We start from the raw sequence: 16,231 nt of genomic DNA, 5'->3' as shown, positions 1-16,231 counted from the left end.
ATTTTCTGTATTTTCCATCATTCTCTGCTGTTTCTATGCCCTGTCACTAGGTCAGGAATGACCTAGTTTCCTTGTCCAGCATCCAAATGCAGCAATACAAGTAAACAGCCTCCTTGCCTCCTGTGACCATCTCCAAATGATTCCTTCTGCTCGAGCTCTCTGATGTATTTTGTGTTCTTAATTTTGGCTACAGACTCAGATCAAGGGTTATCTCCATTCTATCAGAACAACCATTACTTGGAAGAACCTCTGTTTTTCATACAAATTTCCTTCCCCCTTGTCTCTTCCCAGCACATACAGATATTAGAGCTGAGAGTGGTTTCATTTAAGCTTCTTTTACACCTTTCAGGACACAGCTCTGTCCAAAGCTACCTTAAAATCCAGAAAAAAAAAAAAATTATCTGTGTGCACACATATAGTCCCATTGCATCTTGGGGCACCACCCCTAAGTCTATTTAGGTCTATGGAAAAGCTCCAAAGACTTTAACTGACTGGACAGAGTCCAGCCCGAGATCTGGCTGGATGTAAATGCAAGCTCATTTCCATTCAATAAAGCGTCAGACCTTTCAGTGTTTGTAAACTAGCTGGAGACAGCAGAGCTGTTTATCTAGTACTGTCTGCCACGTACTTCATGGACATCAGAAAGCCAATGTCAGGCATGTCACAGCAAAACCCCTTTCAATGCATATATCACAGAAACTGCACAAATGAAGCTGCAAAGAATGATGAATTTCTCTTTCCTGAAAAGGATAATGAATTTCTCTCTCAGAGTTGTAATATTTCACACTTTAGGTCTTTTTTTTTTTTTAAAAAAAAAAAAAACAACCCAAAACTCTCTGTAGGCTTTTCCATAGAATATAAATTACAGTTTTCTTTAAAATATCATACTTAGCAGGCTAAAAAAAATGAATCGAGCCCTCACTCTGTCAGTCTGGTGTTCAGCGTTCCTATCTGGATAGTATCAAACCAAGCCATCTCCTGATGCAGCACTGCAAAAAAGAACTTCTGCCGGATCCTTGCTGTCTGCCTTGTAGCAGCAATCAAAAATGTCCATACTTGGATGGTGCTCAGGATCAACACAGCACAGCCAATTCCCACGTAGTAGTAAGCAAACCTGTGACAAGGGAACAAAAGGCCACATGATCCCACTGTATCTCGTGAGAATAGTTAGACACACCAAGCCACAAGTAGTCTTCATTTACCCCACCAAAGTAAATACTGAAGCCTGTGATACATTATTGGGAAGCTTTTTTGAGAAGGCAAATATTTGGCTTCCTCTCAAAGCGATTACACAGTAAAAGAAAATCCCCCAATACTGTTAACAGAATAACTACAAAGATTCTTACTTTGTCATCTCAGTTTCTATATCTATGCCTGGAATTGATGGACAGCTGGAACTATTCACTGAAGTATCTGTGGGCGAGAAAAAAAAAGTACTAATATTTGTGAAAGTATTATATGTAGAAGATAAATCATGGCCATCTAGGGTCATCAGTTTGGCAATATTTTGCATTCTGCAAGTGGGATTTTGCAAAATACAAAATCATTCGGCAAATACATATCTATTCTCAAGGAAATTCTAGTAATTAGTGCTTGATAACCGATGATCCAGAAGGTGATCATGCTCCTTACTATCTCACCAAAGTTGAAGATGATTCATAAAGAGCTCATCCAATGCACTGCTTTTCTCCTGGTCTAGCCATTAAAGATTGATTAAAACAACTGGGTCATTTGCATCAGGGTGTGGTTTGCTCATTATATACTTGTTTAGATGTGCACCAGCACGTTGTCTGGGTGAGAAAAAAAAAATCTTAGCCCCTGTAGCAAAACCTAACTGTTATAGAGAAGACTAATTTTAACTTTTTACCTTCTGACACATTTGATTTCACGCCGCTTAGCACAAAGCTGTTTGTCATCTCTCCGAAGACAATGATCATAAGCGGCAATCCAGTACCATTTGCAACAGCTGCGATCAAACCAGCGATCATCAAAAGGACATCCACCCAATCAGCATAGCGAAACTATGTGAACATTGAAAAGAAAAAAGATTAAAAAAACCCCAACAATGAAGTTATACCTGACAGTTCACGTATTTCTTAGAGTACTGCAGACTTACAGAACATGCTTTGTTTCTACCTACGTACTCTAAGCAGCAACAACACTCCAAGTGAAGGTAAACTCTGAACATAAGAATTTTGTGGCAGGTCCCACACATCTTTAAATCAGTACTCAGCAAGGCTGCTAAGGGAATATTGGCAGGACACACGGTTCTTCCCCAAATCAGCAGGAAAAAATCCCAAAGTGTAGATCCTACATGTTTTTTAAGTCATGATCTTCTCTGTGCAATATATTACATTTTGTGTTCCAGTAAGTTACATATTTACTAAGATAATGCCTTTGAAATGTAAACAAGAGTGAGTTATTGACCAGCACCTGGGTTATATCCACCAGTAGAAAATGTTTGCAGCAGAGATTGTATCTTAAGGCTTGTCTACCCTTGAACATTTGTTTGGTTTAAAGAAGGATGTGAATTTAAACTGCCATAGCTATTCCTGGATGTGGTTAATCTGAAATCAGAACATTTTATTCCTGACTGTCCTAACCCTCTTCCAAAGTGTAAATGGACATGGAATAAGCCAGAGAAGAATAAAACTTCTCTTGTTCCAGAATAAGCAAGTCCACGTGTAAGAGTTATTTGGGACGAGCTCTTGTATGCAAAACTGACACAAAACCGTACTGCTGGTTCTCTCAGAGAGCAAATCCCTCAGATGTCAAACACAGGATAAATCCTTTATAAAAGGAGCCAAGGCGAGGGCCTGTGCAGTATGTATGTCCCAGATCAGCCTCAGCAGGGGTGAGCTTCGTTCTCCAATAGCACTGCGGTTGAACTGCTGTCAGTGCTATCAACACACTGAGGGAGGAATCTGATGCAACAGGTCAAATTTTAGAGGTTTAACACCAATAGATCTCAGGTTTATTCTCCAGTTTTTGATTGCCTATTAACTGCAATTCATAAACAACTCAATGACAAAGAAAAGAAAATATAAAGCAGACCATCAAACTGGACACTAACCAATTCAAAAATACCAACCACCTGTTTCTCTGGCTTCTCATTTTCCTTCCTAAAGGAAAATACAAAAGATTAATTAATATTAGTTTTTTTTTGTAGCAAAGCCCTATTAGACTCTACCCCCCCCCCCCCCCCCCCCCCCAACACTAGTGGCCGATGTGTTACGTTCAAAGAATACCTACTTTTTTTTCTTGGGCTTTAACTGGTCACTTTGTTCAAGATTTTCATCATGTTGGAAAGAAGGGTTGTCATATCCCTTGTCTGCAGATTCTGTGAAATTAAAAGCAGATTTTTTTTCCTTTAACATAATAACTCATCTTTCGCACCAGTTTCTCGCAACATTCCCTGCTGATTCTTTTGCATTCAAAGACTACTTTTTCTCATGTTTTTGGAATAGCCTGGTGAATTTTTCTTGAAACTTCCTTTCTATTCAGGTTATTTCCTCTATTCCAGGAAAAAGCTTCCGGCTCCATTTCTGTGATGGAAACAAACTTCATTTTTACAATTATATTTATACAGAAAGGCTATAAAAAACTAAAAGTAAGAACTGATTAATTCTAGAAACACCTACACAACTGAATGCAAATGAGGAGAAGATCTACTGAAATAAGTGGCATTACATATAGCGGAGGTTGTAATTGCTGTAGGTGGCATGGAATAGATGCAAGTTAGCTGAAGAATCATGTCTTTGCCTGTAATAACCATCTTCATTATTTCTTTGTATGGCGGTAGTTGCCACATGTCCCACTTCCTTTGTGCTAGGGACTTTAGAAATCCACCCAAAAGAAGAATCCTACCCCAGAAAATTTATGGTTCTAAGCGCATACAACGAGATGCAATAAATGCACAAAAAAAAAAAAAAAAAAAAAGAGCAACCACAGTAGGGACCCAGCTGTGAATCGCATGGTGAGAAAAGGGCTCCACATGCCAGTTACCCTCAATTTACATTCACCTGAACTTTAACCACTGACTCACTATGAACAGAACTTTCCACATACTGTTTTTAATGTCAGTCGATCTATAAAGACTGGTTTAGACAACAATTTGAAGGCAATAATGTACTTCCACCTTACTGAGCTTATTTAGGAGCTTTTTCTTGCCCAGGCTAGGACCCACCTAAATAGTTTTAACCACGTAAATGAATTTTGTTGAACTTGGTGGAATAATTCATGCACAAATGTTTTCTAGATGTTGGTTTTAGTTCACTGGAAACTCACTATCTCCCACAAAAGCACTATAGCAATCAGATTTAGCACCTTTAGATTTTGAGCTGTGGAATATATTCTTCAAACACACACGCAACTTTCATGCCTGTGGCTTACCAGCATCGGAGCGGTCCTTTTCTGGGGAATTTACAAAACAGTCCTTCATTGTTCTTCTTTGTTGTATGCTTACAAGATGAAGTCACGTTAATCAAAACCTGCATTAAAAACACGACCAAATATATAGAAACAGATACTTAAAGAGTTTGCATTAAAATATTTGGGGTTTTTTCCATGGTTTGTTACATTTTGGTCTCAATGTCGTCCTACTTCAATGTAATGACTAACAGCATGATAAAGAGCTACTTTTAATATTAACAGTGCAAACCATTGCAATGGAACCTAACTCAGTAGACTGTTTTATTAGTCTTTTATGCTAAATCATATGCTAAAGCAAAATAGGCTTTTATGCTAAATTATTGTGGATGATCTACGACAGAGTAGAGGATTTCCCTTATTATGTTGCGTTTGATTAAAATATTGAACAGTTGTAACACAATAATGATTATAATGATAAAGAATAAAGGTATATGTATGCGTTATGCCACGCACCGACTAAGTAAGATTTAGAGGCGGTAAACGCCTGATGCTCCAGGTTCCCCTAGGCTTTTTTTTCTTGAAGTACCACATATACAAGTTCAAAAGAAAAAAAAAAAAAAAAGGAAAAAAAACCACACGAATTTGACGCAGGCGAAAATAATAGTGATAACAAAACGCATCATGAACAAGAAAACTATCATTATTTTTTAAAACAACTTTTATAACACATTTCTGGCTTTTTCCCCGCACACCCCCCCCCGTCCCCCTTCGGGTATTTCAGCTTACCTTTACAACCCACGCGTGAGGGTGACCGCGGCCCCTTACGGCCGGCGCGGTGCGGGGCGGGGCGCGGTGCGGTGCCCCCAGCCCCGCGGCTGCGGGCGGCGGCGCGGTCCCCGCGGGGCCGTGGGGCTGCGGAGCGGCGGGCGCCGCCCTCCCCCGGCTCGGGCTGCAGGTGAAGGCCGGTGCGGCCGCCGGGCGGGAGGAGCCCCGCAGGTTTTGGCAAGCTCCGCTGGGGAGTGTCCCTCGGCCGGTGACAAATTCGGGCTTGGGAAAGCCGCCGGCAAGGTCACCCCGGATTCGGGGGGGTGCCCTGCTGCGTTTGGTGATCTTCAGCCAAGAGTAGAGACGGGCTGGGGAATTTGAACTGGGAAACGTTATGAAAAGAAGTGTTTTCCTTTCCCACTTCTAAATAGACAAGGAGGTCGAAGCTAGATCAATTCATTAGTGTTTTTAGCAAGGATAAGCATCACTTTTTGCTCATTTCGTTCCTACGTCTTCCCCACAACTTGTGCGGGGTTTTGTTTTGCCAGAAGTTAAAAAGAAAAAGTTTCTCGTTTTGTGTTAGCTCAGAGGGGGGTTTTGTGCCTTTTTTTTTTTTATTATTCCTCTGAAGGAATGGGGTAAACAAATTAGATTTTCTGCACAACCCTAAAAATAACAGTTCTTCAGCCTCTGCACCCGCGCATATTGGAATCTGCATCATTTGTTTCCAGTAATGCCTGTAGTGTTTATGAAAAATAAACTCCTGGTTATTTTCCCACCCACTCAATGCCACTATCTTAAAGCAGAGTCCCAGATAATTAGACTGGTTACTCAGCTGAAGTTACTCTCAAGTAACAAGTTCAGGACTCAGCCTAATTTGAGCTTCTCTTTTCTGCCTTCCCCACAGCATTCAGATTACATTTTACATGTTTGTTATGATGCTCTGAAAGAACCTGAAGAAAAGGCATTATTAGGCATCATCACCTCCTGCCCACTGGGACCCTGTGTGTTCAGTCAGATTCAAAATCCTACATGTCAGGCCCATTACTTTTTTAACACTTTCTTACTCCATTAGCATTACCCAGGGTTTATATTAACGCCTCAGTTGAGTCTGCATAACGCACATCCACAGCGGTGTTCTCTGTCCCAGAAAATTAATGAAAAGCTTTGGCTTCTGCTGCCATGAAGAATCTGAATTTACAGCTTTTCAGGACAAGAGGCAGAACAGCAAGCTGAAGTGCTTCACTGTCCCAGCCCCAAGGTTCACAGCCCTATGTAGTATTGTCTTCACTGAAGGCAACAGGGTATTTTCTTATTCATCTCAATGGGAGCAAGAACAACTCCTCACCACGTCTCAGTTTTTGTTAAAACAGGTGATTAACTGTTACTTTCAGAAGAAACTATCATCAAATTTAAAGTTTTGAACAGGGACATCCCACACAGAAAGCAAATGTCTGGACTTGATGCTGGGTTTGGGGCTGACAGAGCACATAGACGGCGGAGTAGAGGAATGGCGATAGTACGAACCCAAAAAACTCTTTTGGACCAGTTTTCAGAGCTGCTAAGTACCCACCCATCGTACTTGGGGTCACTGGCAGCTAGAGAGCATTTGGTATTCTGTCTCTGAAACACAGTACATACTGTCTCTGAAACACAGACATTTTCACTTTTCAAGACTTCATTATCAGTTATTCACACCCAGTAGCAAGACAGTGTCAATCACGGTTCAGATCAATTGCTCTACACAGCACATGCCTGGGAAGAAAAAGCCTCAGAGTTCCCATGCATAGAAAAGTCAGTCCAAAGAGGGTGTGCAAGACGAGGAGGGCAAACAACTGACAGAGCAGCAAAGAGAAGCATGGGATGTTGAGAAGTAAGTTTTCCTTCTCTCTGCCCCCCTTCCACATTTCTTTCTTTGGGACTGCTGCTATAATCTATGCAGGTTAATGAGCATCTCTGAAGGGGGGAAAAAACCCCAAACCGAACCACAAACAAACAGATTAAAAAGGAAAATTAACAAAAGGATGTGTAAAACAGTCTCCTGGAAAAAAAATCCTAATTTAATCTACTGAGAAACATGGACTTGTAATCTAATTACAGTTAACGACTCTGTACTTAAATAAAAAATAAATTAGCACAATCTGACATTCTTGCAGAAGCAAAAGTTCTGGAGTGAAACACCCATGTGTCAAGCAGAGGAGACTCCTACCAACAAAAGAAGGCAGAGAAGCAACACAAGAAATGGTAGTCTACAGTAATGCCCTTGTAATTTGGGCAGGGAATGATGTTATCATGACGTGATTTGGAGGGAAATACTATTTCTTCTTTCATCCAAAAATATTTGTGTAGCTTTAGACAACACTTGCTGCATCTGAACAGTATTCTATTCCAAACAATGTACACCCATGCCTCCATGTGTTTCATTCATCTGTCCAAAAGTGGTCGGTGACGGGAAAAGCAAAATTAAGCAGTCGAGTACCGTTAATTAACACCAGCCATAACTAACTGAAGTAGAAAAGATATCTACTTTAAAGGGCTATTAACCATAAGTACAAGATTATTAAGAACAAACAAACAAAGGAAAACCCCCACCAAAAAACTACCTAAATTAGAACTCCTTCCCCAGCAAAGCATTAACACTGAGAAGAATGCAGCATATGGTACGCAAAACTAGTAGGCACCCAACTTTACTGGAAAGTTTCCTCAAAACCCCCAGTCAAACACAAAGAAAGCGCATTATATTTTACAAGCATCGTAGCTGCTTACCGCTTTTTGGCATCTGCAACAGACCAGAAGAGCACCAGCAAGACACCCAGCCTGCACCCACAAGCCACGTGTGGGGAATCAGGGATAGTACTTGACATGTTACCTTAACAGGATGGAGCTATAAAAGACCTTTGTCTTTACTTACTGTGCTTTGGGGTTAGTTGCTTTGTGACTTTTGCATCTGTGATTCGTCCAGACAAGACTCACCAGAATCACTTAAAAAAAATAAAAAAACGCCTTATTTTCTTCTTTCTTTGTCAGGAATCGGACCAAAATGAAACGCTGATACTGTAGGTCTTGCAGGCTTTGTGGGCTAGTTGCTGTTAGTTGTAATCAACTCCCACATAATACAGCAGTACAGGGACATAGGTATTGTGCTCAACAGTAATATTATTAAGCTCAACAGTAATGTTATTTATAACCACTGGTAGTAGCTGCAGTCATGGCACAGTGCTCGCAGCCTTACTCTGAGACAAGGTCCTGTTTTGGTGACCATAAAAGGAGTGGCTCATTATCATCCAAAGTTCTTAACTGAATTCACTGAGTAATAGGTTATGGGTGTTGCCATTTGGATTATGGATATGGGACTTACGAATATATCCTACACAGTTAACTTGTCAATACAAAAATGAATAGATTCTGCCTAAGCTTAATTAATGTCTGGGGGGTGGGGGAGAGTTAGGGTTTTCTCCATCTCTGCTGACTGATCCAAGTTGGGCCACACAAACTGGCAGTACCCAGTACCCACAAGGAAAGAAAAGGGCTCTCTTGTGCAGCAGCTGTGGGCTTCTGCGCCTTTCAGAGAGGACAGTTTGTTCCCCATTCTCTGTCACAGTGATCCGTGCTAAACCTAGCTGGGGTAGTACAAAATAGCGAGCCCACAGCTTCAGAAAACCAGCTGGGGTGATGAAAATGAGGTAAATTCTGTTGACTAAGGTAAGCTTAATCACACTGTTAGTTAAGCTAATCAAAAAGTTTGGGGATATTAATCACATTTGCAAATTAGAAGTTAAGAGCTTCTCTAGTTTCTTTATAGGGTGCGGCTAACTATAGGGTGCGGTTGTAATTCGCCAAAACAAAACCATTTTATACCTATACTACTGTAGCATTGGCAGCCTCAGGGCTATCAGGCACCATGGATGGAGAAAGTCTGAGTAGAGATGAGTGTTAGAAGAATTAAAAATCTGGTAAAGAAATATGTTACAAAACTTCTTGAACTTTCTGAGAAAGACTGAGCTACGTTGTCCAAAAGTCCTAATGCTGTAAGCAAGGAAAAAACCCGTTCGTGTTTTTCCAGAAACTGGGCAGCAAGAACATATCTGATCATTTTAACTAAACAGAGTTGCATCAAAGATAAGCATTTAATCATAGTTGTTTCTAACCAGAACACCCTGCAAGAATTTATTGAGGCTGAAATGGTTTTACAAGTTCTCTGCAGTACACATTTCCTCAAAGAGCAGAAACAAGGAAATGCATTTTATTCTCTCCTATGAAGTTTGCACGTCTGTTTTAGGAGAGACTTAACTGGTAAGTGTGAAGAAATTGCAGATTTCTCAAGTAATTACTGTAATTCTTCTTGTCTTTTAAAAAAAAGGTCAAGTCAATGTGGTTCATTGCTTTCTATAAAAGAAGAGAAAATACTGATTTTTTTTCTTCTAAGTAATAGAGTGATACAAGTAGTAAGATCACAGGAAGCACAGAAGGCACTTGTTCTGCAGAACACTTTGTATATGTCACACAGGAAAACTTCATACACTATCGAGATGGTGGTTTAAGCTGATAAAGACCTACAGATGTAATTCACAGGACTGAATGTCAACTTTCACACCTATTTCAGAAAGACAGGGATGAAAGAAAGGGAAAGGCAGGAGGAACTGCCTTATGTAAGCAAACTACTTATTCCAGGGCCTTCCCTGTATCAAGAGAAAGACAAACCAGAAGGTTTTGGTCCATCAGACCAGGAGTATTAGGAAGATAATATTTCATTAGTCTAGCTAAAGGCAAAGCCTAAAGAGAGCATTACATGCCTGGGCATCTGTTGGACAACACAGGCAAGAGGAAAAAAAAGCATCTTAGATTCTTGGAAGGTGCCAGCAGCAAAATTTTCTTTCAAGAGGTGAGAAGTATCCCGAGACGGGCTTTTCTACATTTCATCCTGAGTAGAATGCGATCAAGGAAGAAAATTTGCATGAAAGTGATGGTGAAATTACAAAGTTCATGATTCTTTAGAAAAAAAAGAGAGGAATAACAACAGAATAAAGAACATAACTTTGAGTTTAGGATTATTGGTTTTCCTTGAAAGGCAGGCTAAGGGCAAAGGGGATAAAAAGAGTTGGCAATCAATGCAAACTTGTTACGGGCTTGAAACACAAATAAGAGGACGTTCTTTCATGCAGAAGCACAAGATCCTTGTGTAGGAATAATCTATGAGTAAGTAGAGGTCGGGAATGGCTTTGTAGGCAGCTTTTCTGCAGGACAGCGTCTAGAAGATACACCGGATGGAAAACTGAACAGAAGCCATCAATGTCAAACTGCTGTGAAAAAAAGCAAGATTCACAAAAGCACATAAGAGTCATCTGTGAAACACATGGAGTAGCATTTTCTCTGTGTAGCGCTGTTAAGTCCTCAGATGGAGTGCTGTGTCTGATTCTAGTTATTTCAAGAAAGATGCGGGTGACAGGAATTATGGAAGAAAGCAGAATTGAAGAGGTCTAAAAGACATGACCTCTGAGGAAAGACAGATGGAACTGGGTTTGGAGTACTGGAAAACATACAATTCATTTTAGAATAGTATGAGACCCTGTTGCAAAACCAGTGTAATCCAGTGTCTTCCATATCTACTGTGTCACTGAATTACAGCAAGCAAGACAAAAAACTGACATCAGGAAAATGGCATTAACTCTATGGGTAGTTATGCACTGGGCCAGATTACTGATGGAGCTGTTGGCATCTAGATTGTTGATATTTTTGTTGTTGTTGTTGTTTTTTGTTTTTTTTTTCCTTTTCTTTTCTTTGTTTCTTTTTCTTTTCTTTTCTTTTTTTTCAGGTCAAGTCAAGATATTGTCTACAAGGGAAAATTTGGTATAGGTGATTTTGAGTTGAGGATTGGGGAAAGGTGAAATCGTCTTCTGAGATCCTCATTGGCTCTGTTTTCTCTGTTGTGCTGATAAACATAATGAAGGGCAAAATGGAACAAAGGTGGCACACCTTGTATTTTTACTAAAGACATGAGGTTAGGTATAAACTGAGTCTCTGGAACAACCGGCGACAGTTTTGGTAAAGATTTCTGCTAGTGAGAGAGATGGGAAATTGGACAAATGGCAGAGTGACTTCACTACCTAGTCCATATCCTGGGGTGGGTCATTGGCAGGGCATATATATTAACTTCCAGGCTTCTTTTTAGAGTGAACCAATTAGTTCACTTTCAGGTGAAAGTGGGGTTTGGTTTTGAGAATAGCTTATTCCTGAGTTTGTTCCCAAGAACTCATACCTATAGAACAGTTTTGGTTCTTTTCATCGCCTGCAGCCCTGGAAGACGGTCCTTGTGCCCTCATTCCTGCACACTGTCGTGACATATCCTGGAGCATGCAATGCATATCCTTTACTTTGGACTATAAAAATATCTCTCTGTATTTTTGCTTTCTGTGTAACAACATTGTAACACAACTCAGCACTCATACACTGCACTATGGACTGTTAAAAGACAAGAAATGATCAGTATGTCTTGGTTTTGGGTGCACCACGTGAGATGCAAAGGAAATTCAGATAAAGTGTTAGGCCGTAGACATTCGACCAGTCCACTCCAGAGGGGCTGTTTCTGAGCAAAGTAGATAAAAGCTGTTGAAACCATAAAGGTCTTGGAACTCTTCAGGAGTTAGATATTTTTAGCAGTGTAGACATAACTATCGATATGGATGGTTCACTGGTATGATTTCGTAGTGTTTTACTAACATAACCCTGGGATGAATGACATTGTGTGGGTAGAACCTGCATATTCTGTTTCTGAAAGGTCTTATTCAAGGACTCAGTCCATCTCACATCAAAAAATTAGGTGATTGTGAATTATCAACAATTCACATATGAAAATGTGAAGAAAATACCAGATGTCTTTACTACAAGGGTAGCACTAGCCAAGCCCCTTTCTCTGACCTGAACAACATTTTACATGTGCTGCGTGGTGCTGGACAGGATGTGGGCAGCGCAGAGAATTTCAGTTCATTTATTCTTTAGTCTCAGGCTCTCAGAAGGAATTACCAAGCGACAACTACTTTCCTTTAAATATTTGTATTTCTCAACATAATGTCAAATCTTGAGGGCAAGGACCTCTCTCTCTTTTGCTTTAGCCTCTCCCCCTCCAACAATCTAGCTTTTTGTACATGTGTATAACTTAAATAACACGACTGAATCAAACAGATGTTACTCATACAGGTAGCATGTGTTTACTACTGAATGTTGTTTTGATTAAATGTTTATATGCTCCCAAGGGTCAGCCAATATGGTCCCTTTCACCTAAAGGAATCAGTGTAAACAGCCCTGCTCACTGAGCACGCCCTTCATGACTCTTAGGAGCACATCACTGAGTGTTTCCCTTGCCAGGACAGACCATGGTTAAAATGGAGTTGTTTTGTTTTTGCAAAGCTGTGCGCAGACAGTGACCTTCCACTGTGTACTCAATCTAGGAAAACGAAAGTTTAAAGAGCAGAGGCAGAAGGTAAGTGTTTGTAGATACATGTAAAGTATCTAACCCTAAATAATAAAACTCTTTAAGCAGATCAATAAAAGTAGGCTTCCTTTTTAAATAACATATATGGACACCTTCTGACAGATGGAGAGGGTAGCTGTATCAGGACCGGGCTGGAGCTGATACTGATGATGTTGATGCTGATGGTGTTCAGGAGCACAATTTTTCCCAGATCACCCTGCCGCCCCACCAGCTCCACACCACGGCTGTCCCCTCTTCTGAGAGGTGCAACACCTGCCTGTGCAGCTGATATCACCACTTCCCTCACTCCAAACCCACATTTTTCCTTTGTTTAGAAGTTCCCAATTCTTTTTCCACGCCTTGGGTGTCGAAAATCCTAGCTATCCCCTAACATTACACCTCATAGTCACCTCCAAGTTATAAAGTCCCTGAGGCCACAAATGGGAAAGTTTATCCTAGGATCAATGAGGAATTGTCTTGGAACAGAGGAGGTGGGGGAAATTTCTGAAGGCAGCTGCCTTGTACTAGGGCACAAACTACAACTGATCACCAGAAGAAAATACCCTAATTATAACCCTGGCTTAAATCTCTTGGGTTAGAGAAGCTGTTACTTCTGCTCAGAAAGTTGCATTATGTGGTCACAATAGCGTTTTCCCTTGGGGTAGCCGGGTTTTTTCCATGACAGCCCATTCACATGTACTTGGCTGTATTCTCTTCTAAGGAAAAATATTTTGGCGCTTCAGACAAAAGCAGTAGGATTTCTGCCAACCGGTGGTCCCTGTATTTCAGACTGCTGTGTCTGTGGTGGCTAGTCCTGATGCTGGTTACCATGGCACAGAGTTCTGGTTCAGAGGGAACAAGGCTGAGAGACAGGGCTGAGGGGAGGAACAAAGTATTATACCTGTCTGTGGCACAGATAGCTGGCATTGAGAGGCAGACCAAGAACACCATGTCCCAAAGCTGGCTGACTTAGACAAACCCAGTGCTTAAAAGGAAGGTGCCGGCATCTTCTAAATGTCCTCCCTTTTGAGTACGCTGTGGTAGATTCTCAGTTATCGCTGCGATCTGCTCTTTCTACTTCTTCCTCCTTCCACTTGAGAAGTAACACTGACCTTAGTTATCCGCATACTCTGCAGAGTGGGATCTAAAACTACCTCCCTTTCCTATAAGTTTCTACAGCTGGCAGGTGATCAGAGTTTAGGAGAATGTTTTGTCCAGTGTAACCTTTAACAATTTACGCTCACAATAGTCAAGGAAACCCTTCACGTGGACCAAGGATCGCTGAGGTAACTAAGGCGGCCAGTGAGATACAGATCCTGGGTTTTGTCCTGTTGATGTAAACCCTAGATCAGGACTGTTTGTACTGTTTTCATGCAGTGCTGAACTTTTAGCTCTAACTGTGTTTGCAATATTCAACTAGTTATGTAAGTTTACATTTCTGTATGCATCACTGCACAGCCATGCTTAGGCTTTCACCAAACTTTCCTTCTGTCGTACTACTTTCTAAACAGATTACAGGAACTCTAATGAACTTCTGGTTGGACCTAAATTAACATAGGCATCAAAAAGGTCTGATGAAGGATATTTCCTTTTAAGAAGGAGCTGGTGCTTCCAAGGAATGCACAAGAACAGATCTTAAAGATTCAGAAAACAATTAGGTTTTTCTAGTTAGCAACAGCCTGCCCAAAAAGATTAGACTATCAGAGACCAGCTTTTGAAATATATTGATCTTCTTTTATGTGACTGTGATTATCAGAGAAAGAGTAGGAACACTGAAAACCAGCTGTAGCTGCTGCCACGTATTTTTTAATTCTTCTTTATTAATTTCAAAAGGATGTCAAGTTATCTCTACTATGCTACCAAAATCTATTTGAAGCACCTGAATGGTCTCATAATTATGCAATGAATGACTTAGTACAGGGATAAGTTCAGATAGCACATCAGTTAATTAACTGGCCCATAAAATAACTTCTGTTCAGAAAAGCGATACCTCATTTTAAGGGATCTTTAGCTGCATTGCGGAATGGTAGAAAAATAGACATTTGTCCTGGTCTGGCTGGGACAGAAACCCAGCCCAGCCATGCCAGGCAGGCCGGTAGCAGTTTGAGTCAGCCAGGGCAGCTGACCTGAGTGAGCTACAGGGGTGGCCCATCCATCATGTCATGGTCGTTACAGAGGGGGAAGGTTTGGAGAGGAAGGGGGGGGGGGTGTTCCTGCTGGGGTTTCTCAGGTCCCTGCTCTTGGCGACTGCTCTCCTGTTGATTGTGGCTGCTGCATGTTTGTTTGGCTGAGTATAACTTTGTATACTTTTGTTGGTATTAGTTCTGTTCCATTAAATCTGTTTCCACTTCAACCCATAGGTCTCCTCTCCTTTTCCTGATTCCACTTTCTGGCTGGTGAGGGGTCATTGGGTGATAGAGCAACTGCTATAGTTCAGCCCCAGATATTGGCTAAATGTAGACAACATTCTAAAAAGTAACTCTTTGGGATTGGTTTCCAGAAAGTAAACTTGAAGATTAAGAAGAAATTGAGTTTTAAAATGGTTGTTACTCAAATATTACTTTGATTTATTAATGGATATAAATTTATTTAGGTCAATGAAAAAGGAAAGATTTTTTTCTTCCTGTTACTCCTTGTAACAGTCTATGTCATTCACTAGGACCCAGTTGTACTATTCGGATGAACTGATACTTACGGAAATAATTAGAAGATCCCAGCTGCACTACTCATTACTAAATATCCTTGAAGTAAATATGCACTCTGTGTTTCCCTTTTTGATGTAATTCAAAAAAAGCTTTTAATGAATTACAAGTAAATTCATACCATATGTCCAAGACAGCAGTCAGGAGGAGCTTTCAGACAGAATCACTGTGAATGCACTGGATTTTTTTTTTTTTTTTCCACTCTGTTTATATTGGATGCTATCCCATGGCCAGTAAGAAGACATAATCTGAACATTTATCATTCTCTTTTACACCTCCAAGCTATCTCATTGTAATGCTGTGGAACAGCCACATTCTGCAATGTTCCCCTACCTATAAACCTGATAAAAATGAAACTAGGTTCAGGACTCAGTTATTTCTTCTGAGATCTTGGATATTTATTTATTTTTAATGGAGAAAGCGATTATTGTCTCTTTTCCAGTCCCCAGTATGAGCTTATGATAGCTTTAACCAGAGTCCAACAGGGAACAATCTCTCCCTCACCAAAAGCACATGAAAGTCCAGCCACGGAACAGGACAAAGCCAAGATTTGCTGAAGTGATAAAAATGATCAAGCGGGAGGGTGAGAAGCCCTGCTCCACCAGCAGCTTAGAACGCTGTGGGGGACACAACATTTACATTCCTGCTCTGCTGGATGTGAGTCTGGCTCCGAGACTCCCAGAGGAAAAGGGTGCCCCCGTGCCAGGACTCAAGCCCCACGGCAGCATGAGACAGGAGATGCAGTTGTGCTGGTAGGACATCCAAGAGCTGGCAGGGCACTTTGAGTCCTGCTTTTGGTCCAATTAATGCTGAATTATGTACACAGCATGAGGTGGTTTTACAGGCAAGATTAGACACCTGGTGATTAGCAAATACTTCTTGGTAGTGGGGGAGGATTAAAATTCTCTGGAAAATTACGGGTCTC

The 16,231-nt window shown here is 40.9% G+C and overlaps 1 protein-coding gene across 1 annotated transcript in view; it reads right to left on the bottom strand.

The window, feature by feature from the left end:
- ABCB5 (ATP binding cassette subfamily B member 5) overlaps window positions 1-4,441 on the bottom strand; it is a 35,495-nt gene extending 31,054 nt beyond the window's left edge. Inside the window, exons 1-6 of the mRNA XM_086467966.1 lie at window positions 4,393-4,441; window positions 3,253-3,340; window positions 3,074-3,122; window positions 1,868-2,021; window positions 1,347-1,413; window positions 923-1,114 (exon numbers count right to left, since the gene is read on the bottom strand). Of these exons, the coding sequence (XP_086324092.1) occupies window positions 923-1,114; window positions 1,347-1,413; window positions 1,868-2,021; window positions 3,074-3,122; window positions 3,253-3,340; window positions 4,393-4,441 (599 nt within the window). The remainder of the gene's footprint in view (window positions 1-922; window positions 1,115-1,346; window positions 1,414-1,867; window positions 2,022-3,073; window positions 3,123-3,252; window positions 3,341-4,392) is intronic.
- Between the last annotated feature and the right edge of the window lie 11,790 nt (window positions 4,442-16,231).

This window comes from Leptosomus discolor, chromosome 7 (genome assembly GCF_034619465.1).
Source record: "Leptosomus discolor isolate bLepDis1 chromosome 7, bLepDis1.hap2, whole genome shotgun sequence".
Taxonomy (NCBI): domain Eukaryota; kingdom Metazoa; phylum Chordata; class Aves; order Leptosomiformes; family Leptosomidae; genus Leptosomus; species Leptosomus discolor.
This window is presented reverse-complemented; position numbering and strand designations above follow the sequence as displayed.